The 26,267-nt window shown below is 46.6% G+C and overlaps 1 protein-coding gene across 2 annotated transcripts in view; it reads left to right on the plus strand.

Annotated features, from left to right (window-relative positions):
- Positions 1–1,855: 1,855 nt before the first annotated feature.
- TNFRSF11A (TNF receptor superfamily member 11a) overlaps positions 1,856–26,267 on the plus strand; it is a 52,568-nt gene continuing 28,156 nt past the window's right edge. For both annotated transcript variants that reach the window (XM_033135603.1, XM_033135604.1), the window contains exons 1-3: positions 1,856–1,976; positions 24,040–24,121; positions 25,326–25,451. In XM_033135603.1, coding sequence (XP_032991494.1) covers positions 1,902–1,976; positions 24,040–24,121; positions 25,326–25,451 — 283 coding nt within the window. In that variant the 5' untranslated portion in view covers positions 1,856–1,901. The remainder of the gene's footprint in view (positions 1,977–24,039; positions 24,122–25,325; positions 25,452–26,267) is intronic.

Genomic DNA, 26,267 nt, shown 5'->3' on the forward strand with positions numbered 1-26,267 from the left:
ATTGCTTTCCAAAAGTACCAAAGCAAGCGGGCAGTGCACCAATCAGGCTGCACAGTAGGGAGTTACCGAGCAAAGTAAGTAGTATGACTATGTTGGCACAAAGGTGGGAGGGGGAAATGGAGGTATGCTGCTCCAAGGTTCTTCCAGGACATATTTTATCTGAACATACAATGTGGTAAGTTATATAGATGCATGATGTAATCCCAGAGCTGAAAACTAAAACAAGGAGATATATAAAATAAGCCAACAGTGGAGAGAAAAATGGAATCTGAAAAAATACTCGAATAATCCAAAAGACAAACAAGGAACAAAGATGAAACAAATAGAAAACAAGTAGCAAGATTGTAGACTTAAACTTCACGGTGTCTTTACTGTAATCACATGATGAACGGTCTAACCACTCCAGTCAAAAGACGATTGTCAAACTGAATAAAATGAAAAAGCAAGGCCCAATTATATGCTGTCACTTTAAAACAAATGTAAAGTAAAATGACAGAATGAGATATCCCATGCAAATGCTATTCATAAGCAAGGTCAAGTGGCTATGAAACTAATATCAAAGAAGACTTCAGAACCCAAAGTTCTACCATCGATCAAGGAGAACATACAATAACGACGAAAGGGTCAATGTACCAAGAAGACATAATAATCCTAAATGTTATGCCTCTAATCAGAGCTTCAAAAACATTGCAGGGGGGGGCTGGGGGACCGAGTACTGAAAAGATAATTTCCAGTTTTCTCAGAACAAGCAGAAAATCGATATGGGTATTGCAACCAATTTGACCTAATTGATATTTATAAACCACTTTACCCAACAACAGTAGAATACACAGTTTTTTCAAGTGCACATGGAATAGTCACTAAGATACCCCATGTGCTGCGCCAAAAACAAGTAAGGCAAGTAGATAGTTCCTGCACTCAAGAAATTCAAAACAATGTATTCTATTGACACGGGACTATAGTATTTTCACTCAAAACGTTATCGACACAAGAGAGTGAGTCTATGTGTGTATCCAGCATCGACCTCTATAGAATGTGAGGGGAAACACGCCCCTAAGCAAGGAATAACAAGTGAGCAGAACAGCCCCAGACACCTGGCTGGCTCTTTATCAGGAAGGAGAGAGCAAGGCTAGTGCCCTGATGCGGGGGGCAAGGGGCGGAGACAGTGGCGGCTGGGAGCCTGGAAAAGAATCGCGGAGGAGAGGCAAGAGGAAGTGGCTGCTTCCAGCAAACTTGGAAGAAGGATTTTATGATGCGTGCTGGACGGTATACTGTGGTGATCCTTTCACTGTAATCCATGAGGATCCTCTCGTTAATTCCCGGTGTTGGGCATCCACCTTCGGGAGGCCCCGCCTGGAAGAGCTGAGCGAGCAGTTCGAGGTGGGCGCGGAGCAAGGGCCAGGTCGCTATCTGCCCTTCCTCCCCGGGAAGCTGGGTGCACGCCGCCCCGTGTCGTGAGACACCCTAGGTCAGGTGGCAGGCAAACATGTCTCCCCGCTGGCGGCGTGCAACCTGAATAGCCAAGGGGAGAAAGCTCCGGGGCTAACGGCCGCGCCCACCGCGGCAGAGGACTCGGGCGGCCGGGGCGGAGAACACCCCAGATCGCCCCCGCTGTCCTCACCTCCCAGCGCCCCAATCCCTCCGGCCGCCCAGGAAGCACACGCCGCGCGAGCCGCCCCGCCGCGCCCCTCGCTCGCGCACCACCTGCGGGGCGCGGCCGGGTCCCGCCGGAGCGTGGCGCGGGGCAGCGGGAACAGGTGCCCCGGCTGGGGCGCGGGGCGGGGCGGGGCGCGGGGCGGGGCGGGGGCGGGGCCGGCCGACTCCGAGGCCCCAGACAGCGCTCCGCGCCGCGGGGGCAGCAGAGGCCGCAGCCTGCGGCGCCCAGCCCGCTCCTCCGCGCCATGGTCCCGCGCGCCCGGCGGCGCCGCCCGCTGCCCGCGTGGCTCGCGCTCTGCGCGCTGCTCTGCCAGCTGCAGGTAAGGAGGCCGCGCGCCCGCCGGCGCCCGTCGCCTTCTCGCCACCCGGGAAAGGACGGGGGTGCGGGGCTCAGAGACGTCCCGAGACCTGGACGGAGAAGCAAGAGCTGAGGATTTGGGGACATAGACGGCGGAAACCCCGGGAGGCAGTGACTAGGGTCGGACAGTGGCAGGAGGGAAAGGGCGAGTGGGATGGGGTATTCGGGGCTGTACGGGGAGTTGCGGGACCCCAGCACCGGACACGGGCGCCTCCAGAAGCCCACTTAGCGGGAGGCGTTGATGTCATTTATTCCTCCAAACATTTCTGGAGCCCCAGTAGGTTCCCACGCAGAGTAACTGCTGCGTAGACACAGCTGCTTCCCCCTGGGAACAGAATATGTCAGGGAGCAAAGTCAGAGGCACAAACAATGCCCACTTTCGGTAACCACTCCTAAAGACGAGTTCTCAGGCCAATTTGAGCCACACACACCCTCCCAGGAGGGAGCTCTAGGTCAGTCCCTCTAACGGGGCTTCACACCCTCTCTCCACCTCAGCTTCCTTGGTCACCTGAAGGCTAGCGCAATACTCGCCTCGCGTGCATGTCTGGAGCATGCGGTGAAACCGAATTAGGCAGTTTCTTTAGAAATGCTGACATTCGATTTCCTTTTTCTGCCCCCCCCCTTTTTATGTCTCCCTTCTCCACTGCAATATGCCTCACAAGCAGTTTAAGACCCACCGGTTCGGATTCTGGCCCTGAATAACCGTAGAATCACTTGTTCTCAGAACCCCTTTGATGATGTAAGGACAAAATACTGTTTGCAGTTGGAGAAACCGAGGTACACGCAGTGCTTCAAGCCAGTCCAGGAGCCTGAAACAGCCCTGGTCATGGAGAGCTCAGCTGGGGGTGGGCTGGGACAGCACGCTTGTCACCTCGAGGCAGTGGTTAGTCTCCCAGGTGGCAGGCCCTTCTGCCGCTCCCCTGAGGGCCACCCAACCCCACCCCCTAGAATTACCACATGTGGGTGAAGGGCTTCCAAAGGAAGGGTGTCCCCCCAAATGAGGTCTTCCCAGATCCCTGTTGCCAGCCAGTCCTGGTAAAAGAAATTTATCAGATCACTCAGTGCACTTGCCAGTAAAGAAAGCCAGTTACTGATTTTCTGTCCCCACGGAGAAGAGCTCTTGTGGGGCAAACTCAGCACCACAAACACTGTAAAAACCGAGTACGCTTGGAGGTTCTGCAGAAGGAGGGTTCGTGGTGGTGGTTTCCTTGGTTTCAGCAGTTCCAGACTTCCCTTCTCTGTTAAAAGTGGCTTCGGTTATTGTCAACACTGGTCAGCAGAATGGCCCAGAACCCCATGCAGATACCGCAGAGGCACCTGCAGACTGTTTGGGGTGAGAAGAGGGGGAAAGCCAGCCTGGGATTAAAGCCTTCACAAAAATCACAGGAATGTGCTGTCGGCTGGAACAGAAAATTCTCATGAAGAGTCATTCTATTTCCTTCCTATTTGTATGTGTCTCTTAGAATGGTTGAGGGAAGGGAAGGCTGAAAAACTTAATGGAATTTTTCATTTTAAGCACTTCCGATGTTGCTTAATTAAGTGTTCAACAGGTTGGACAGGGTGCTACCTTATTTGAACTAAAAGACCAGGGCTCCAGTGAACAGCCAGCCACCAGAGAAAAATGTCAGGTGCGCAGTTTAAAAAAGCATCTCCCAGTAGAAGAGGGTGAAAAAAAAAAAAAGCATCTCACATTGCTATTACAAAAACTACTCACACACACATGCTTAACATGCAGTAGGTTTTAATATTAACAGTGAATTCTATCAAAACAAATTTATTTTTCAGAGACCTTTCAACAAGTACTTTTCCCCTCCCTTTCCCTTTAGACCGCTTGAATTGTGTGCATTTTTAAATCATACCTATACAGGACACAATCAAATGATATTGGCACTCTAATCAAATGATATTGTTTATGCCCAGTCTCCCCAGTGAAAATCGATTAACAGTGAAAGTGGAAATGCAGTATTATCCCCCAAAGAGACTGTGGTTATAAGCAGTCTGTATGTTCACTTACTGCTTCTTTGGCCAACTATTCTATTAGTTCAGAAAAAGGAACTTCTGGCAATCCATTGATGTCAGTTATCACACACTGGGCAAGGCTTGACAAATTGCTTTGCGTGGTTGGGGATGGGGTATCGGTTTTGTAAAATAGTTGGCAAAAACAGCTTCTAGAAAGTGCTTTATCTGTAAGTACTGTATTTAGTTTAAACTTACCTGGAAGGTTTTGCTTTTTAAGACATTTCTGTGATTATATCTCTGTCTTCCTGTCTTTGAGAGGGAATTTGTTTTCAGACATAAGAAGACTATTTTGCCTACAGATAAAACCATTTTACGTTTTTATGTTGACAGTTCTGCTGTTTATTCCAAGTAAGAAAATATAGAAGCACATTGTTTTCGTTAAAGTAATTGGTTCTCCACAGCCATGTTTATCTCGTTATCCAGACCTAAGGGCAGATTCATTCATACCCAGGCCAACAAACATTTATGGGATGTAAAACATTGTGCTAGTGAGAAACGAGTCGGAGACATAGCTGTGTCTTCACAGGTCGCAGTCCAGTGGAGAAGCTGTAATAATAATAAAGCAGCTGTGATAAGAGAAGAGCAGACGGTGGTAGAGAGCAGGTGGGACTACAGGTGGAGAGTCGGGGGGACTTATGGAGAAAGGGGTTTCTGCAGTGGTCTTTGGGGGATGGGTAGGAAATCAAGGGTCAGAGAAGAAATGAGTCCAAGAGGCAGCTGAGGAAGAAAGCTTTCTAGTTGAGAGGATGGCGTGAGTGGTTTAGGAATCTTGCCAAAAAAAAAACCTTCACGTGTTTTTATGACTTTACAGATAACACAAAGCACTTAATTCAGGAAACCCCACCAAACAGACAGGGCACTAAACATTTATAGTTTTTGAGATAACTCTTGTATGGCCCTTACTGAGATAGGAAGGAGACTAATCAGAAACAGATAGGCCACACGGCCCTGGAAGGACTGTGGGGGACCCCGTAGAGGAAATCCCCTGGGGTGGAGCTCTGGACTGTGTGATAGGTGAGGGCCTGGCACGTCCGTGGCAGTCTCCCTGCCTCCCATCCCATCCTAGAGGAAACACTTGGCATATGGTGATACTTTGTCTGGAGAACCACAGACACATAGCTCAGTGGCCTTTTAGTTCATTCTGTTAATAACAAATATTTCAAGTGCCTCCCCCATTATTTCCTTCCCACCGTTTCCCCTCCCTCCCCAGAAAATGGCAAATCGGTAATCTGAACGCATTCTCTGTGTTGATAAGGAAATACGAGCTTGCTTTTTTCAGTTATCTACCAGAAATTCTCACACCAGGAAAACTGAAACAATAAAGGTGTATCTTGGAAGGTCAATAAATCAGTGTTTTATGAGGCCATGGAAAGGGGAGTTCCAACCCAGGGTCTCCTTTGCAGAGAGTGTTGTTTTAAGAAGGTGCTACGGGAACTCTATCTGCCATGTCAGTATTAAAATTCCCCCCATTGTGTTTTTCTATTTTTGAAGTGCATGGAAAAAAATATGAGTGGTTTTCCCACATGGGGTGTTCAGTAGACTAGGAATGCTGTGTAGACCATCCTTTTTGCCAGAGCGGGTCTGCATCCTGCCCTGATGGTTATCAGCTCTGCAGGTGATCTGCTCCCCAGGTCACCTACCCTCTGGCCAGGGGGCCACCCAGCATAGTTGATGGCCTGTCTGCCATCTCCCTGCAGCGTCCTGACCCCAGCCCGCAAGGGAAGCAGTTCGTCAGAATACACCTCTCCCTGACCCCCTCGTGTATCTAGAGCTGGCATGGGCAGGATTCTGCCCACAGGTGATTCTCCTACCAAGCACCTTTACATTCTCCACCTGTTTTGTAGGGAGTCATTTGCCTTCTCTGTGTTTCCTCTGGTTACAACGTGAGGGCTTCCGATGGGATCCACTGCTAGAAAGGCAGTTTAAGCTCAATTCATCCTTCCTGCCCTAAAACACCGAGCCCCAAGAAACCAAGAGTGAGACAGTGGGCTAGAGTGAGACAGTGGGCTTCAGCGAGACAGAAGACTTGGCCTGTCTGAAGTTCTTAGTGAGCTTTTGAGGTTTAATGCTGAGTAGGCGGTGAGTGAGATTACACACCGGCCGTATCTCTGTCCTCATTCTGAGAGCCCTCTCAGTCTGTTTCCTGCCAGCGAGACGGGCCTGCCAGCGCTCCCCTCTGTCTCAGGCATGGAGGGCCGGCTGCTGCTGCTGTTCTCACGGGGGCAGCACCCCCGTCCACCGTGCAAAGCACATTCTTTCTGGATGTGTGCTGATAACTTCATCTCTGTCTTTGTTTTGTGGGCTGCCATCGACTTTCAGCCTTTGCTTTCTGTGGGCTTCCCCTTCATGGCACTCCATAGTGAGAAAACGGAATTGGTGTTAAATATATTCATTTATTTCCACAAAGTGAGCCCCTGCTGCAAGTGGGACATTGCAGCAGGCTGGGGAGGCTGACAGCAGGGCCCAGCCTTGTGTTCAGGAGACGCGTCAGCGGTCAGCAGTCAGCAGTCGAGACGCGTGCAGAAAACTGGCATGCAGTAGGGTGCTCGTGGGACTGGGGGCGTCATCAAAGTGTGGTGGGTCCCGGGCCAAGGACTGCTTCGACCTGCCTGAAACTATCCCATTCCTACCACACTGTCCCATGTGTCTGAAGCACATATAGAGGGACGAGAGAGCAGCATTTGGGCCAGGGGTTCCAGGCGGCTAGCGCTGGGTCTGGTGGTGGCACTGGCAGGGAGGCCTGACGGGGCAGTGTCTCTGGGGAACTCAGACAAGCTCAGCATCCTGGAGTCCAAGGGCACGCGGGCAGAGGGAGGCAGAGCCAGCACTCAAGGGCCTATGTGCAAGCAAAAGAGTTGAGATTTTATCTTGGACGTGTTGTGGGCTGGGGAGGGACATGATGAGATTTGTGCAGTTCCGGGGAGGAGTGTGCGGGGCGGGTCCAGGGGGTAGTAAGGAGGCCACTGCCCTGGTTCTGGAAGGCCTTGGTAAAGACTTGAATCAGGTCAGCGCAGTGGTGAGAGAAAGAAGCCAAGGGCAGAGCCGGCAGGGCTGTGCTGTACCCACAGTGCAGGGGCAAAGGATGTGGGCTGCTGGAGCTATTATTAAAAGAAAAAAGAGGGAAAAATAATGTGGTAGATGTCAGAACAAATAGCTGACTGTTTGGATTGTCATTTTTCACAGTTTATTGAGAAAATTTCTTTCTTAGTCCCAATCAAATGTTGTGCAGGTTCAAGTAAAAAGGGATTTTTTTTTTTTCCCTTAACAAACAATAATGAAGGATGAAGTTTTCGGCTGTTGAATCTCAGCTGCTTTGGATTATTTTACTGGGGGTGGGGGGAGGGCAGAGACAATTCCTTAAATTCTAAAGCAGTAAACAAGCTAAAAGCCCCAAGGTGTTGGGATCTGCAGGAAATTTGTGTGCTCTGGAATTTAGAGCCATTTCCTGGCCTAAAGGTGTCTTGACTGGAGTTCAGGATGTAGGCAAAGCTCTAAACCTCAGGACTAAAGCGAGATAAGCAGCCCGTGCTCCCTGGAGGGTCCAGCGTCAGAGCAGGTGTGACCTGACCCGTGGGCCTCCCACACTGGGTCTCAGATGGGTCACCTGCCCCCAGCAGAAGCAGTGTTTACCTTGGACCCAGAGCTTGGCAAAAGGTTTCACTTGCATAAAACACATTTTCCTGGTGGATGGCTCGTGCCTAAGAGGAGTGCTTCCCTTCTGCTCTGCCCAGACCCCTTACGCCTCCCCCAGTCAGAAAAGTCCTATCCGGGTGGATGACACAGAGGCCCATCTGCCACAAATGCAGTCAGAGCTGCCAGGTTTCAAAGTGGCAGGAAGAACTGACTGCAAAAACTACCCCTTCAGTTCATCAGAGTAATAATAACTTATTACATTTCCTGTGCAGTGTTGAGAGGGCAAGAGCCACTTCCTCCAGCTACCAGAAATTTGAAGACTTTCCATTAAAAATGAGGAAGAATAACTCTAACTTCTTGCAAATGTGATCGTTAAACCTGGAAAATGGGAAGAGAAGACGTGCGGTATTGCATAAATCCTGTTAGCATCACAGCGTTGGCTGCTGTGGGTTCTCATTACTCCCCCGCCGCCCCCATAAGTGGGAAATGAACCACTTCCCCAAGTTACTGATTTTTTTTTTAAAACTGTGTTACTCTTTGTAATGTCGTTAGAAACTAACTTAAAAGTGGATCCTTAAGTAGCACAAACAGCTGCCAAACTCATATCCAGTTACAAGAAGCCTACAAAGGGTCCTTCCCACCTTTCAATTTTATACCCAAGGTAAAACCAGGATCCCATCAGAAACTTTCATCATAACTGAGATAATCTTATTCTAGTTTTTCAAGATTAGCAGAGATCGTTCTCCTCTACCCTTGGTAACCTGGTTGATCATTTAATAATTCTCAATGTTAGGAACTTCCCCAGAGCTGACCTAAGTCTAATATGCCACAGCTTGACCCCATTTCCTCAAATTTGTTCTTTCCTGGGGTAAAGATCAGTTGGTCGATGTCATCTTTATTTTAATGTCTCTATTGTTGAAGATGGTTAGCCCACAACTTCCCCTTGCCCAGGGTTATTCATTCTAGTTCCTTAACCTCTCTGTCAGTTTTTTGCCCTTTCAAGTCAATGGGTACTTATTTTGCGCTTGCTGGCAAAACCCAAAAACAAACCAACCAAAGCCCATAAGACACTGTGGAAAACATCGGAGTTATACCCATTTAGCCTCCGACCGGCAAATCTCCCCGTAGAGCAGGGAAGATTAGAGGACAGCACAGTCTTCATTCCTTGCAGTTTCATTGCAGTTCATTCAATCCACTCCAAAAGAGGAACGAGCGAGATGCCAGAGGGGCACAGAGTGGGACAGGATTGACGAGGAGAACTGGACAGGTCATGCTTGATCCGGTACTGAAAGGACAGCTATGATTCTGAGAGCAGAACATCCAGGACAAAATCACATCCGGGCTGGTTGTGTGGAGCCCAGGGCCTGTGATGGGACCAGGGAAGAAATAGGCCAGCGGGGGAGGCGCTTGGTCTGAGTCCTGAAGGGCTGTGTGAACAAACCTCAGGAGTCTGGGCTCTGCCTGTGGGCATGTGGTCCCTGCAGTCCCGGGGAGCTGGTTAGAAATGCACCTTCTCCAGCCCCACCCCAGGCCCAAGAATCAGAAGCTCTGGGGGCCCGGTCGTCTGGTTTGACAACCTCGGCAGGGGATTCTGCTGCATGTTCAAGTCTGAGAACCGCTGCAGTAAGACCATGGGTTTCCATAAACAGGTTCTGAGCTCTGTTCTCAGTTAATAATATCTGATTAATACATGTTAAAAATACCTGCCGGTTGTTGAATCCCTCCTGTATGCCAGTCGTGTGCTAGGTGCTTTGCAGTGATTATCTCTAATCCTCACTCCACCTTGCCAGGAAAGTAAGAACGCGGAGGCACGTTCTTACACAGAGAGGCTGAGTGTAACTTGCCCGTGTTTGCACAGCTCATAAGCGGCAGAGCTGGAACTCCCCCCAGGTGCTCCAATGGCACGGTCTTCACCCCTCAGGAAAACTGCTTATGCAGTCCACTGTATGATGGCGTGGGGAACAGAGGAAGAGACCCCCAGGAATGGTGGGACAGAAGCAAGCTTCTTAGTGTTTGGGGAACTATCGTAACCAGCCTGCTGGAGGGTGTACACCCATTGAGGACTTTCTGTTATTAACCGTTATTTAACAGAAAGAAAAACGCTGGAACTTTAAGGCGAACTGAGTTGAAACGGGCACCCTGAGAACTCCCAGTCCAGGGTCCATCCGTGTGCCAGTTGATCCCTGACTCAGGAGGAAAAGAAATGTGACATATTGAATCATCTCTGCCACTTCCTGAAAGCAAAGACATCTCGGAGTCTTCTGCACACCTCCCCCCGCCAGCATTAAGCTGTACTTGAGGTACCTCTGGGCCTGCACCAGCCAGACCTGATGGGCCCGCGTTTATCCCACTCCCACCACCTGCCAGACTCGGTGCTGAAATGGGGGAGGGGATGGGCAGGGGAGGAGAGCCAAGGCCTCTGCGCCCCAGGCCGCACACAGTGAGAGGTGAGCTGTAGTTCTGTTGTATTTTAAAGGTTCTCTCTGTCTTAGTGTTATCATTACAATGAATTGGCAGACAGGTTCCTGCCTCCTGTTGCAATATGTCTACCACAGCACAAATCTAAATCATTCCTATGACCCATTGTTTTCAGTACCTTAAAAGACACTCCCTAAGCAGTAGGAGAAACGTTGGAATAAGAAAGGTCAGCACAGATATAGCGCCGGGTCACTGTCAGGCCTGGAGCTTCTTCTTGGAGTGACAGAGGGAGCTGCCACAGGGGTTTGGGTAGAACCGGATCCCGTGTTTCTAACGCACAGCAGCAGGCCGTCTGGAAACAGACCCCCAGCCCCATGGCAACGAAGCATAAGATACAGGGACGGTTAAATTCCGTGGGGACACAAGCAGGATCTTGGACTTAAACTTTAACCTACTCGTTTCTAATGGTCACAAGGTGTGAAAATCTAACAATGAAACTGTAAAACAGTGCCCCCTTCTGATGGGCTCAGGTTTTCTGTGCCCCGATAATGGTCCCTGTGACCGGGCCATGGAGTTCTTGTTCATGTGTAAAATGACGAATGACCAACGTGCACAACTGATTGGTTGTCATAACTCTGCAGCGCAGTGTCACAGGTGAGGGCAGGCAGAAGTGAGGGGCACCCACCTGGAAAGGCCGTCACGCGTGGCCTCGTGAATCGGACCTCATGCGTGTGACAGGCACTGTGCCCCCAGCATGATTGACAGGTCGAAGAGGCCAGAGCAGCTGTGTTGTGTGAGTCAGGCAGACCTGCATCCTATTCAAATGGGGGCCTTGGAAGAGATTTGTCATCTTGATTTTATGTCCCTCTTTCCCCAGGGTATCTCTGATTTTGCACAAAATTGGAACCTTCCCAAGTCCATGCTTGGGAGTGTGAATTTGATCCAGAACTAGTAGGAAACTATTATAGTCTTCTGTGAAGGGAAATTATGACATCATAACCCTCCTTCAGGAAAACTTACTCATTGATTTAACAAGAGTTTGAGCAGCACTGGCCTGTCTACTCATCCCTAACCATTTAAACAAGTTGCTTCACCTCTTTGCGAGGACCCTGGAAGGTGAGAAAAGTCAAGTCTCCAGCAGAGTGCAGGAGGTGTTTCATTAGGGCCAGTTCTTCTTTCTGTCCTGATAAATGGTGTCTGTATCCTGTCATGGGTGCAGCGGTTCTTAACCTTTGTTAAATCAATGGACATGACTGTGCAGTGTTTGGACCAGGAGGAACTTCTGCCTCTTGGTCTTTAATTTAATTTCTGCTCTTGCTCCTCAAAGACCAGCAGTATCACATTACCTGGGAGCATCTTAGAAAAGCACTCTGAGGCCCCACCTCAGTCCTACTGAATCAGAATTTGCATTTCAATAAGATATCCAGGTGACCCTTATGCCTGTCACTGATTGAGAAGCACCGATCTGTGAACATGGGAGTGGAGGAGAAGTGTCACATTCCCATACCTGGCACCGTGCGTTGCTCACAGGTACTGAATGAACACTGGTGGATTGAGTTTGTTTTTAAAAAATGTCTAGGTCAGTTATGGCTAAGATAAGAGAAGATAAATATCAGCTGTATGAATGAAAGAGAAAGAAGAGGGACAAGTTCGAAAGAGTCCAGGGGAAGCACTGGCTGTGGGGTGTACAGTCTTGAAAACCACAATAGATGGAGAGTGCATTGCATGGTAGGGACCCCTCCAGAACTGGGGCCGTGGTGTCGTGCCCCCAGCCCAGCCACCCCGAGGCAGAGGCTCTCCCACTGCATGCTCCACCAGATCCAGCTTTCTGTGTGCTCCTGCTCAGTAGCCAGCAGCCAGCACTGGCCTACTTAGTTCTCCAGGGAACATGGATATAGGCCTCCGTCTCCTGCGGGAGCTTCTGCTGTAGCTGAAGGCCCTGGATGTGGCCACATGAGGAGACTGGAGGATATTAAGCCGTGGAATACACGATATGCATGATAGGAAGTCAGGAAGGGGAGAGTGTTGCGTGGGCCAGAGTCCCCAGGCTCCTCAGGAGAGGCCGGGAGGGAGGGCTGGCATTTGGACTGGCAGTGAAGACGGGGAGGGCATGAGCGAAGCTAAGGGACAGAGGGAGTGTGGCCGGTAGACCGGCGTGTGTGAGCAGCGGGGGATCAGCAGGCACAGTTCCGGGGCTGGAGATGCCAGTGAGCATAGAGTTACCCCAGAACACTGAGCAGGGATGAGCCTGAAAGCTCTCTAGGGACATCTCATGACAAGTGTTGGGGATGGGTGAGCTGGGGGAGATGGGTGGTTTGCTGAGGGCCTGCTCGCAAGCTAACGGTGTACCAGAAGGAGCAAATAAAACACAGCCAGAGAGTGGGGAAGGGACGGGGAAGGAGAAAGTCCAAGCGGGCATGAGGCCATCTAGCATGAGGGTCTAACTGATCTGGGTATAAGGGAGGTGGTAGGTGAAACCAAAATGGCCAATGTCACTGATCTCACATTTCAGCCTAAGAGCTGACATAGCCTCAAGGTTGAGTGAGACCACACGCGTTGGCTGGGAGAAACGGGGGACAAGGGGCTGCAGTGTGTTCTAGGTGAGACTGAACAGGCATGCAGCCTGGGAGCCTTGCTGGAGCCAGACTTCATCTAAATCTTGAACATAATCTCTGAATCTAAATCTAAATCTTTAACATAACCTTTCTACTCAAAGACCAGCACCTGGGAGCTGTCACATCACCTGGGAGTTTCTTAGAAATGCAGAATCTCAGGCCCCGGCCCAGACCTACTGAATCAGAATCTGCATTTTAATAAGAATTTTCAGGTGATTCTGTGCACATTTGAGAAGCCCTACTCTGAGAAGGACTCTGAGAAGGACATTTGAGAAGGACTGTACTCTGAGGGCCAGAGGTTAGTCTAGTCCCTTCCCTGGCCACTTTGGGGGCTCATGTCCTTATTAGCGTGGTGTACCCCAGAAGAGAGGCAGAGCCTAGGAGGTCGTGGCCTCCAACAGACCAGTGTGCTCTTGGAATAACAGGGGTCATGGATGGTTACTGCAGGAAAGAAGAGAAAGCACTCTCATCTCAAATGAATGCAAGTTTAAAAAAAAAAAATCTAAGAATGGTAGGGGAAAAAACCTACACACGGGAGAATAAAGGGGCATTCACTGGTACTTCGGGAAATCACAATACAAGGACAAGACAAAGCCATCCTGATTACTGTGTTTAGGAAACAAACTTCCCTTGCACTTTCATTCCAGGTAGCCCACAGCTGCAAACTTTTTAAACTCTTTATCTCTCTCAGGAAGACAAAGAAACTTGCAATTAAAGTTTTGAAATGCAAGGTGATTTCTTCATTTTCCCTTGGGCCATATGTTTTCTTTTCTAGGAGCAGAGATAATAAATGCATTGTGAGAAAAGTGAGAAAGAGGGTTGAGTAAAAATCAATAGACCTTTGATATGCTCCTGTCTGAATAAGTGCAGCAATCTTTTGATTTTCTATTTTTCTTGAAGGAGCCTATCTGGAATTAAGGTGGTCAGGGGGAAAATGCTGATGGGTCCATGAAAAACAACTTTCGTGGCGACAGTTAATCGACATTTTTAAGGTTCTTTTTTTTTTTTTTAATCAACCCTGACCTCAGTCAGATGTTTTTCTGTGCATACTGTCTTTGCCAAAACTATCTGTGGCAAAGTGGTCAAGATAGTAAATTTTATATTATGTGTATTTTTTATCAAAATTCAAAATTAAAATTAAAAAATAATCTATGGCAAATATAATTACTGCCTGGTAATGAACAGAGCACAAAGTGCTGAGTACTGAAACCTTAACGGGAAACAGCGATGCCCAGTGGGAGCCCCAAGCCTGTGTCACACAATCCTGGTGCTGCAGGAATATGCTTATTCACTCACAGATTGGATAAAGCGTGTAACCAGTTGTGTGGCTTCATATCCCTGCACTAGTGGCACAGGCCTTCTTGCTGTTCTGATCATGTCACACGCGCTCCCTCCCAGGCCCTTCGCAGACGCTTTCCACGTCCAGCTGGACATACCCCTCCCCCGACCTTGCTATTATAATCTGGCTTGCTGCCTCCCTTGATGCCGGTCTCCATTGGTGTCACCTGTTCACGGAGGCTCCCCACCATAATCCCATCACCTCACTTACCCTGTGTTTTATTTTTTTAATAACAATTATTACAACCAGATCTCATTATTTGTTTGTTTATTGTCACTCTTCTCCCGTGCCCTGTGAGCGAGGACTCTCTCTGTCTGGTGTCCATTTCCTGTATCTACAGAACCTAAAACTGTCTCTGACACATAGTATGTGTTCAGTTAATATTTGAGTAATAAATGAATGTAGATTTATCAGGCCCCACTTTAAGGTCGTCAGCTCACTGAGCATGTCTCACCGAAATGCGGCACCTCCTGCGTTATTTTCTAGAGAACCACGCAGTGGTGCCGTTTTGAGTGGCAGCATTTTTCTTAAATAGGTAAATCAAGGATTTCTTTCAAGATGGGGAAAATGAACCTAAGGGGCCTGCAGCCCTCTGATACCATTCCTGTCCTGTTTAATGGATGAATCGATGCTGTGAACGGTAAAATTGAGTCATGATGAACAGATCTGGGCAAACCTAAATGACCTCAGAAAAAAAATCTCAAAGGCCTTCAGCAGACATTTCTCCAAAGAAGATATGCAGATGGTCAAGGGCTCATGACAAGAAGCTCAGCATCAGTAGTCATTAGGGAAATGCGAGTCAAAACCGCAGTGAGAAACTCCTTCTCACCCATGAGGCTGGCATGACCAAGAAACCCGAAAGTAACAAGCATGAACGAGGATGTGGAGAAACTGAAACTCGCGTGCACTGCCAGTGGGGTGTCCTGAAATGGGGTAGCCACGATAGAAAACAGTCTGGTAGTTGCTCAAAAAGCTAAACATAGAATTACCATATGACTCAGGTATAGACTCCAAAGAATTGAGAACAGGGACTCCCAACAGATGCGGGAGTGCCACTGTTCATGGCAGCATTATTCACAAGAGCCAAATGGTGGAAGCAACCCGAATGTCCAGCAGCAGATGAATGGATGAACAAAATGTGGAAAATACATACGATGGAATAGTATTCTTTCATAAAAAGGAATGATGTCCTGATACATGTTACAATATGGATGAACCTTGAAGACATTATGCCAAATGAAATAAGCCAGATACAGAAGGACAAATATTGTGTGATTCCACTTATATGGGGTACCTAGAGCAGTCCAATTCATAGAGACGGAAAGTAGAATAGCAGTTACCAGGGGCTAGAGGGAGGGGGAAATGGGGGAGTTATTGTTCAATGGCTCAAAGTCTCTGTGCTGATGTGAATGTTCTGGAAATAAAGAGTGGTGATAGTTACATAACATTGTGAATGTGCTTAACGCCACTGAATTGTACACTAAAAAAAATGCTTAAAATGCTAAATTTTTAATATGTATTTTACCACACTCAAAAAAAGTTTTTAATCAAAGTACTCCAAAGTTAAATTTTAAAAAGGCATTAAAAAAGGACAGGCATAGAAAGAGCCAAATTTGATGTTTCACAATGGGAGACAGCCTTTTCGCACCTGCTGAAATAAGTTACTTTCTTTCCCTGCTGCAAACATAGTCCAAGATCGAGTCGTTACTTTGTTGTAATGATCTGTTATTAGCTGTCTTTCCTGTCTGTCTGTGCCTGTGTCTTCTGTGCTAAACGCTTTGAAAGGGTTGCCATGGGCTAATCCCTTCAGTCCCACACTCAGCCCTTCCCTTGCACAATCTATAGGAGAGCCCAGGAAAGGCAGCTCTGAGGGTGTGAAGAGAGCAGAGCTTTTTTAAGAGGTCGATGATTGTTAAACCCTAGGCTAGACAAAAATCTGTCTTCCGTTGGTAATTAATGTGAAAAATCATTTTACAAGATAAAGGCGAATGACTCAGGCAGAGAAATGACTGGCCTTACTCTATTATTATTTTATCAACTCAACCTCTTTATGGAGGCAGGAGGGGGCTCTGTGTGTGGGGAAGGGGTTGAATCATATTTGTGATTTTCAGTGAGACCAGCAGGACTTGACCAGGACTGGAGTGTTGAATCCTCTTCATCACTGTGTATCACATACATCAAGTGCCCCAAATCCTTTAGTAGCAGGTCAATTATAATACTGTTTGTGACTTGCATCATTTTCCTCACAACCTTCTCAAACTAGCCACATCTTTTGATAATGTACCAATCAGAGAATACTTGAGCTTCACTTTTGGCAGCAGAATATATTTTTTTCAAGAGCTGTATGTGAAATATATTTCTGTGAAATGAATTATAGTTTAAACACTCAGAGAGTTTTCTGTTTAAACCCTCTGGTTCTCTGTATCCATTTCCGTTATGACTTAAACCAAGAACCTGTCTGGTATAACTTGGAGTCTCCAAGTTGTTGATGTGTTCCGTACGTCAGTGGTCTCCCAGGTGGAGTGAACACACCCCAGGGAGTATATCAGGTGATCCCCCAAAAGCTGCCCCTTTATTCTCTTTATCTCTTTAATTTATAAGATACTATCTTTATAAATGCTTGCGTGATGTTTTGAGGCATGAAATGTGAAGCTTTGGTTTGTACAAAAGAAAACGGAATCTGCTATTTTCTCTGTAAATCAGTAAGCTTGAAATTCTATCAAGTTTGTTTAAAACGAAAACGTCTAGAAGGGCATTTGGTCATACCTCAGTTATGTCCTAGTTGACAGGATTGCTGAGAGATACGATCTAGCAGCAGCTTTATCAGCAGACACCCTGAGTAAACTGTCTCTGCCCTCACCCAAGTGGGGCTTATGTCACTGACTGAACCCCCAGACAGAAAGCCACTGAAATGACTCGGACCATTGTCACAATTTCAATCCCATGAGAAAGCACTTCGTTGTGTGAAATAAACAAAAAAAAGAAACCTGCTTTTTCAAAAAATAAACCTCTTTGATTAACAAACACTTTCTTCCTCTCACCCAGGTGACATGCCTGGCTATCAGCTTTTGTTTGGCACGGCCAGCTTAAGAGTAAAGAGCAACGGTGTGCTCAGGAAAATTGTCAGGACTTCAGAATTTTTCTATGGGTCCCCTTTCTACCTTGCCCCCCCTCTTTCTCCTTTCTGGTGCCCCTCTTTTCCGTTCCCCCCCCCTTGGGAAACGATCTGAGTAACTGATGCTTACTGCATCTGCTCAGGTGTGCACACGGCATCCCCACTGTATTGACAGCAGGCAGGTTCACTCTGTGCTGCGTGACTCATGCGATTGCGTCGCTTTATTCTCCCAGTAGCCTATGTGAAAGGTCTTTGGCTTCAAAGGGAGAAAGCAGAGCCTAACTGTTATCGAGTTTTGCTGGAAAAGAAGCATCGTAGGATCACGCTTCTCCGTTAAAAATTCGTAACTGGAATCGGAAATGATCTAGGAGTCATTTGTGGCTCAGAAATCAGATAAAGCAGGTTTCTATAGGGAAAAAAATTAAATATCTACTACAATAAAGTCTGAAGTGCCAATGCTGCATTATTTCCATGAATTACCATCTCTGATCCTCCATGGGGGGGGGCACAGTTATTAACCCCATTTTACAGGTGAGGAGACTTAGAAGGCTTAGAATTGGCTTTTTCCCCCTTGCCCTCCCCTTGCAGAAAGGTAGATAGTTTTATCAAAGAAATGTCAGGTACTCCTCTGTCCAGGCCAAACAGGAAGCCCATTCTGAGAGCTGCGCCGTGTGGAAAAGCCATTGTGCCTCGAAGCCCACCTGGCGAACCGAGAGGGCCGCCTGGCCAGGCCTCTGCCTCCGTCTTCATCAGCTCTCCAGGTACTACACGCCTCCCCTCCACCCAAGATCTCCTAGCCCCTACCTGTGCTCCACTAAACCCCTGCATTCGGGCATGTCAGACTTTATTGTAGTAGATATTTAAATTTTTTTCCTATAGAAACCTGCTTTATCTGATTTTCTGAGCCACAAATGACTCCTAGATCATTTCCGATTCCAGTTACGAATTTTTAACGGAGAAGCGTGATGGTACGATGCTTTTTTTCCATTAACAGACGTATGACTGTGCCATGCTAGAAAATAGAAAGCTAGATACAAAAGAAGAGGCCCTCTGGAAGCTTCTGGAGAAAAGGCCCTCAGAAATGGGCAAAACAGCCCCCAGAATATCTCAATCGAAAAGGTCAGTGTTTTGACTCATGAAATTTTTGGGAGGAGAGAAACTTAGACGTCTCTCTGGCTTGTCTTCTCAGCGAGCTGAGAATAAAGACATTCAAAGAGATGGACCAGAAGCGACAGCGTTTGTTTGCAGGTTATTCTGACCGAGTAAGGCTACCTTTTATTTGTTCGTTTGTCTCTAAAAACAGAAGTCTTCACAGAGAAACAGTTTTCCAGCATGAGGCGGTCACAGTAGAGAAGACATGTTGGGGTTCTGGGGCCACAGAAATTGATTCATATTCTATTCTGGGGAGGAGCAGTTTCAACTGTGACTTTCATTAAGGACTTTTTTTTTCAAGGGCAGCAGAACTATTAAGTGAGGTGTTATTTTCACATTTAATAGTTTCTCTCTTCACAAAAACCACATCTTTCAGTTCTATGGTAACATTCAGCAATTTGATACCATCTTTACTTAAATCATAGCCAAATTCTCACATATAGTCACGGATGATATTTTACAAAATCCAATCTATGGAAAATCCCTCATTTGTTCCTTTGGTTGGGTTCTTTTCCCCTTGATTTGACCGGAGGAGCCAAGCTTCTTTCTGCTTTGTTACATGTCAGCATGAATCTTCAGTAGAGCAAGAAAGTAGTTTTAGTACCCATAATGGCTTTCACTACAACTGGATTGATGAACAGCACAAAAATAAATATTAATATTTATGTCAACATTCCCTACAGGATTCTAAGTGCAGATCCATTCATCTCTGCAGCTCTGCTAGCAGAAATGTTCTGTTTCTTCAGCTTAGACCCACCCTGGAAAGAAATCCATGTAGCTTTATAAAGAGACTTTAAAAAAAAAAAACATACTTTCATTTATTTTATTTTTTTAATAATTTTTTTTGGGGGGAACCCTGGAGGAACAGTGTTTTTCTCCAGGGCCCATCAGCTCCAAGTCGTTGTCCTTCAGTCTAATTGTAGAGGGTGCAGCTCACTGGCTCATGTGGGAATCGAACCGGCAACCCTGTTCAGAGCTCACGCTCTAACCAACTGAACCATCCAGCCTCCCTTATAAAGAGATTTTTGATTTACGATGTATTATCTTCCTCCTACCTCCCAAAGCCTTGCGCAGACTGTGGACATGCTTATTCCAGAAGAGTTTGTCAGCCATTGAAATGTATGCCCTAAAACAAATATACACACGACATTAAACACACAGCAAAGTGAGGCAGCAGAAGGCCAATAAATTAAATGTATCATCTTGCCATTTTAACTCCTTAAAAATAAAGACTTTCCAAGGAATTCGTATGGGGAGAGGGATGTAAAGGATATTTGCTATAAATAGATTCTCGTGTTCCTATTAATTCAGGGGAGATCTATTACAAAACAAAGGTTAATTAGTATAAACTCTGTTGGCCAAACATTATTTTTGTAGTTTATTGATTAAGGACCCTTGTCAATTCTTGGCTGTTTTTTACAAGACTTTCAAGTACCGTAACTCAAACTGTGTTCCCCAAAACACAAGTGCGACAAACAGACCTAACCCCAACTGGCCTCCCAGGCAACTGTTATATACAGTAGTCCTCCGAATGGATCACAAATCAGTTCTTCTGCAAGATGGTGCCCAAGGGAATGGTGACACTGGTTACCTGTGAGAGGGCTGGTGGGAGAAGCTCACAGGCAGACTCCCAATAGCCTGTTGTACTTTTAGTCAGTAAAGGTGATGGTCACCTTTATTCCACAAATGCAAAAATTTTAAAGTGCTTCTACTTTATTGGCTTCATGGAAAAACTATGACTCTAAAGCTCTGTTGTTTTAGAAGGAAACAAGGCATTCTTCAATCTGAAAGAATGATTTGAAAAAAAAAACAAATCTAGGCAACTAAAAGTTTGTACATCTCAGCTCAGTTACCAAAGACCTTCCATTGCTACATACTAGGCAAAGAAAGGAGACCGTAGGTGGCTGACAAAATCACCCCACTGACTGAAAATCGGTAGCTTTATGCTAAATCTCCCCATTTCCTGGGAGATCACTTTCATAACACTTAGGCAGAGACATATTTTTATCCAATGACTGTCTTACTAGGATTGCTGTCAATCAGAGCCACTGCCTCACAACCGTGCAGATCTTGGTCTGGGAGGATGCAGTCAGGTCCAAATTCTAAGCAGTTGGAAGGGAAGGACCAGAGGACAGGTGGTGGGGACGGGAAGGGGCGTGGCTTGAGCAGCCTGGGGGCTCTCCCCAGGTGCCGATGAGATGGTAGGTGTGGGAACTAGAATTCCTTAGGGAAAAGGAGGGGTCAGACTGGGAAGGGTTGAAGAGCTTTCATTCATTCATACAAAAATAAATAAATGCCATTCAGAGGGTATACTTGGCAGGCCAGCCAGGCAGCGGGAGATTGGCATCAAGGAGAGCCGCACAGGCCAACCAGAAACTCAGGCCATGCAGGTGCCACTCAGAGACTTGGATTCTAGGAGTCAGGAAGACAGAGCCAATCTGGGCTGCAGTATTGAGAGACAAGTCACTGGGGGAATCAGCAAAAGCAAGACAGGCCAGGGTGTCAGGGATCCGGATTTCCTAAGAGTTACAAACACCACAGGGCTGCAGTATAGAGAGCAAAGCCAGGAGCCTGTTCCTGGAAGTGGAGCCTGGGAGCAGGGGGACACCAGCCCACTGCAGGCTTTCCATGCTCTTCCAGGCCTGCGGGAGGGTTCATCCTAGAGCCAGGTCTCTGCAAGTGGAGAAAAAGAAAACGGGGGGGTGGGGGGGGTGGGGGGGTGGGGGGGGGTGGGGAGGGGGAGGGGCAGACAGCCAGGAGGAAGAGGAGACAGGAAACAGACACTCGCTCCTCTTGCCTTCTCCTGATGGTGCAGGCACCTTGAAAGAGTTTTCCAGATTCTTCTTATTTACCCCCCAACCATATTTCCTTAAATATATCTATGTATGCATGTTGCCTTTTAAGTTGTATGTTTATGGCCATTTTGGTTGAAGGTGTGCTGCAAAGTAGAGAACAAAGTAGGGTTCTGTTTAAGCTGTACCTTAAATTAGATCAACCCCACGATTTTCTGTCTCACCATCACAGATTTTCCCAGTAGCAAAATTGCTGCTGCTCCTTAAAAGACCTAGAATCCTATAGCTCTGTCAAGTAGATGTGTCAGTTTGGGGGTAATGAAAATGTTCTGGAATCACAAAGCAGTGGTGGTTGCACAACCTTGTGAATACACTAAAAATCACTGAGTTGTTCCCTTTTAAAGGGTGAATTTTATGGTGTGTGAATTATCTCAATTTTAAGAAAAGAAGATGTATCCAGGTGTTTAGTCACAGTAAGCTTAGGAGACAGAAATGGACTCTAAAGAATAATCTGAAAATCTGTGTGAGAATTAGGACATCGGGTCACCCCTGGAATCAGGGACTTCCCCGTTTTACTTTTTTTTTTTCTTGTTTTTTGTTTTCTTTCTTCTTTTTTTTTTCAATTTTTATTTTTGTTGTTGACTTCCCCGTTTTTGCCAGGAGGTGAAAGCTCTTGGGTTAGATGGTGGGTGGGTTGAGTGAAGCACAGCGTCATTCCTAAGCGTGTAAACACATCAGCCCCATGTTCAGGTCAGACGATGCTCCACAGAAAGCAGGATTTGGAGCCCAGGGCACAGCCAGTAACACCTGACAGTGTTCCTCAGGGGGAGCCCATTACCAAATTCCCCTAAAAAGAACCTTTCTGTGTGTGTAACACAGACGAGTATGTGCTTATCTGACAGAGACTGTTGCCGCTTTCTACAGGCTTCTTCAGAAGCAATTGATAAACTTTCTCATCTGAAATACGGCACGCCACATATTTATCTTATTTGCCTCTGTCGTCAGCACTGCTGCAGTGTTCACCTACCATTAGGCTCAGATAAATCCTGTTTGTTAGACAAATTTGCACTGACTTCATTCACCTTTACATTTTGCCTCTGTTCATCCTTCTTCCACATACATACATTGTGCTACCCACTCAGAAGGGCGCAGCTGCCTACAAAGAAACAGATTCCTATGAAAACAGAGAGAAAGAGCCCGGAAAGGAGAGGTGGGGCAATTTCTGCTTCATCATTCTTCCTAATTTGACGTATTAGGGCTCACTGTGCTACCCTTAAGCTCCTGTCATGTGTTAAGTGCGTGAGGTGCATCCAATTCATGTTATCTTGTGTCCACCGGGAGTGTTGGCCGGGTCTAGGAAGCAAGTCCAAGTCCAGCCTTCCTGGCACACCTGGCTCCAGGAGCGCATTCGACCTCATCAACCTCGAAATAACTGTCCTTGCCCCCATACCTCCTGAAAGCCCTTTGCCTGGCCAGGGTGAGGTCAGAGAGGTCCATGTTGGCTGCACCCCCCACCCCCACTCAGCCAGCCTTGGGTTTTCCGGGCGTGGGGCTGTCTTTATGAAACTTCGGTCCATAACTGAGGTGTTTTGAGGCTGTTCGGCTTCTTCTAAGCCATGTGATTTCTACACCTTCCATCCAAGCTCCTGAATATGCAGACAAACCCTCTGTATCACTGTGCTCATCTCCCCCCACTCTGCTGACGGGCTCCATTGCCGCCCCGCCCCACCCCACCCCACATGCCATTTCAGACCTCAGTGCCTGTGTGAACTGTTCCCACTGTCTTAAAGAAGTCTACCTTATCTCTCCCCCTACCTGCACCCGCCAGTTCCTTTTCCCTCATCTGGCTAATATCTATCTATCCTGTAAGACTGAGCTCAGTTGTCACGTGCCTTAGGAATTCAGCCCTGGCCTTCTTCAGCTGAGGTAGGGGCCCATCTGTCTCCATCATAGCTCACCCCCTGGTGAGTGTGAGCCCCTGGAGGGCAAGGTTTGTAACTTTGGATCCCAGGGACTCAGTGGGGAACATGGCCCTTTATGTACATAATTTGATGTCTGTGAAGCTAAACCCAGCTATTCAGTTTCACTGTCCAATTTCTAACATGACTGCCTATCAACAAGTGTGTTTTGTTTTGTTTTCTTACACTGAGAAAGCTGATGAGGAAAAGAACTTTTCTAGGGCACTCTGATAAGAATCTCTGAGTGACTGTAGGGACTTGGCTTTTTGTTTTGTTTTACTTAGACAGGCAGATTCGGAAATTACGATCTGTATTAATATCATACAGAGAGGAAACAGGCTCAAAAAAACCTTAAGCAGCTTATCCAGGGTCCCTTAGCCAACATGCGGTCTGGACACCTATCTCCAAGCCCACCTAGTTCCTATAACACCTTGCTGTCCCACTTTTTAAACTTCTGTGCATGTTTAAAATTTTAGAAGGTAAGCAGTATTAAACACCTTTTAGAAATCAGACATTGCTTCTAAAACCAAATTTGATATCCCCTGGTATAATATACACATCCTATTCTCCTACAGTTTTAAGACCAAAGCGGATTGAGTATATTGTTCACCACATCACCTACAGAAGTGGGACCAACTTAGTATGTGACTGGTGTAAAGCGGTTTTCAATCTTCTGCATCCAATGTATAAATTTTACTTCAGTTCATTGTATTGCCATGAGCATAACCAAAATATTTTTAAATGTTTAAATGGATTTTCGTGCCAGTATCAGTTGGTTTTATACATTCTCAGTGAGAAATGGGCTAGAATAGGAAAGTGACATTTTAGGGGTGTGGGTAATATCAAATAGAGCAGTTTCAGGAGTGTTTATGGTGTTTTTTTGTTTCGTTTTGTGTTAATGCTTTCCGAAAATGTAATTTGATGATTAGTTTTATTCAGAAATAACTTGTGCGTAATCTCTAGCTGATGTCAATTCTCTTTCAGGTGACTTTTCAGATCACCCCTCCGTGTGCCAGTGAAAGGCAGTATGAGCGTTTCGGACGGTGCTGTGCCAAATGTGAGCCAGGTTTGTACTTCTGAGCTACCTTTCACTGTCCCTCAAATGTGGGTGGAGCTTTGGGTTTTTTGGGGTTTTTTTTTTTGTTTTTTTTTTTCAATCTAAGAAATGATTTCTATCTGCCAGATGAGAAAAAAATCTGGATGAACTTTTTATGGCAGTGGCAGGTGGTCACATGTGTCACTCTGAAGACGAAAACCTTTTTCTCAGTAGATAGAATCACTTAAAAATCAAAAGTAATTTCGGAAGGTGGTGCTTCATTTATGCTGGAACACCGTTTTCCAAAACACTCTTCCCTGAGAAGGGAAGAAGCCTTTTAAAAGCATATTTTAGCACTTTGTGATTCAAGCTCTCAAAATATGAAATGCAGCTCTTATTTAAAAGTGTTTTCACAGAAAAAATTTTGGAGGGGCTAACTATGCTGGAATTGTTGCTGCTGAAAGTTGCCTAAACCTTGTTATACCTTCTCCCCACACATCTGCCGAGGGGCAGAAGATAGACTGGTTACCACCACTTCCCCAAAGTTGTTCTGCCAGAATGTGGTCACGTATCTCTATAGGCCTAGTGAGGTCTCACGCCCATGGGGTCCTCACTCACTCACTGTTCCGGGGGAGGGAGAGTGTAGCTTTCAGGAAAAGGTGGTTACCTTATAACAAGACCCTTTCGATATTTCAAATATTTCTTGGATGCGCAGAGCCAAGGTCCCGTGGGGTGTGTGTGTGTGCGCGTGCGTGTGTGTATGCATGCATGTGTGCGCATGTAGGACTCCCTGGTCAAAGTAACTTTGCTGTTAGCCCACAGGCTACGCAGGATAGAAAAAGTTAACTATGCAGATTGTCAGTGAGGGGGCTTTGAAGATGGGAGGGGCGAGGTGACATGCAGCCCCTGTCGCTTAGCCCCCCAGGGAACCTCTGAAGTTCTGCGGGCACCAGTTTGAAAACCATCATTTTTTTCCCTCAGTCAGCAGAGGTTTGGGATAGAAAGGGTGATCTTTCGCTTAGAAGAACTGAACAACTGGGCACAGCAGATACAGGATAGGCTATTTTAGCCAGCTGCCAGGTCTGAGGAGCCCACCCCTGTGAGATGTGGCCTTGTCTTGTGTATCACACCGTCTTGGGGACACTTCCTAGGATCGTGGTCCAATAGGTTGGTGCATTTTTGTTGTTTTGTTTTTTGGATCCTTTTGATTGGTGCATTTCCCTTCTCATTTAAGGAATGTACATGTCGTCCAAGTGCACTGCTACCTCTGAAAGCATCTGTCTGCCCTGTGGTCCGGATGAATACCTGGACACCTGGAATGAAGAAGATAAATGCTTGCTGCATAAAGTGTGCGATACAGGTGAGTCATTCATGTCGGTGGGAAGTGTGGATCAGCGGTATTTTTAGATACAGCAGTGCTTCTCTTTTGGGGGGCTTGAGAAGAAGTCGTGGCCACTGACCACCAAAGGATGTGGTTCAGATCCCAGAAGCAATGTGTTAAATCCTTCATTGAGAACTTTTGTACTGAAATGTTTGTGTGGCAGTTTAATCATGGAACACATTTTACAGTTGACAAAATATTTCCAAAACGTTTCCACGTAGGTTGTTTATTTAATCCTCACTGCAACCCTGGGAGGTAGCCACAGTGATGTCATTTTAAAGATGAAGAAACTGAGACTAAGAGAGGTTGAATGACTTCTCCAAGAAGCAGGACTCAAAGCCAGATCTTCTGACTCTCAAGTCTGTTTCCCAAACCATAACTGTTTTATTAACTCGACAGTTTAAGCTCCTTATCACAGTACAATAGATTTTTTTTGCCTCCAATTTTTAAATATTATAGCTTATTTGTAGGAATCAGGATCAAAGTATGACTCTTATGTCTAGAGGTGTCTTTTCCGCTCTTTTCTCCTCTTCCATCCAGTTGATCTGTGGAGGAAACTTTATTGTTAGTCCCGTGGAGTTTCCTCATCTGATTTTGGTGTTGCTTAATGTACTCTTTCATCTCCTATATATTTCCTGTAACGTGGTTGTTTAATCTAGAGGTCTGATCAGATTCTGGTTTATTTTTTGTTTTGTTTTGTTTCTGGCAAAACTCCCTCGTAGTCGGCATAATGTAGTTGTGTCAGGAATCCTATTATGGCTGCTTTTCTCTCTTTTTGTGATATTAGCAGCTGTT

Source organism: Rhinolophus ferrumequinum, chromosome 19 (genome assembly GCF_004115265.2).
Source record: "Rhinolophus ferrumequinum isolate MPI-CBG mRhiFer1 chromosome 19, mRhiFer1_v1.p, whole genome shotgun sequence".
Taxonomy (NCBI): Eukaryota; Metazoa; Chordata; class Mammalia; order Chiroptera; family Rhinolophidae; genus Rhinolophus; species Rhinolophus ferrumequinum.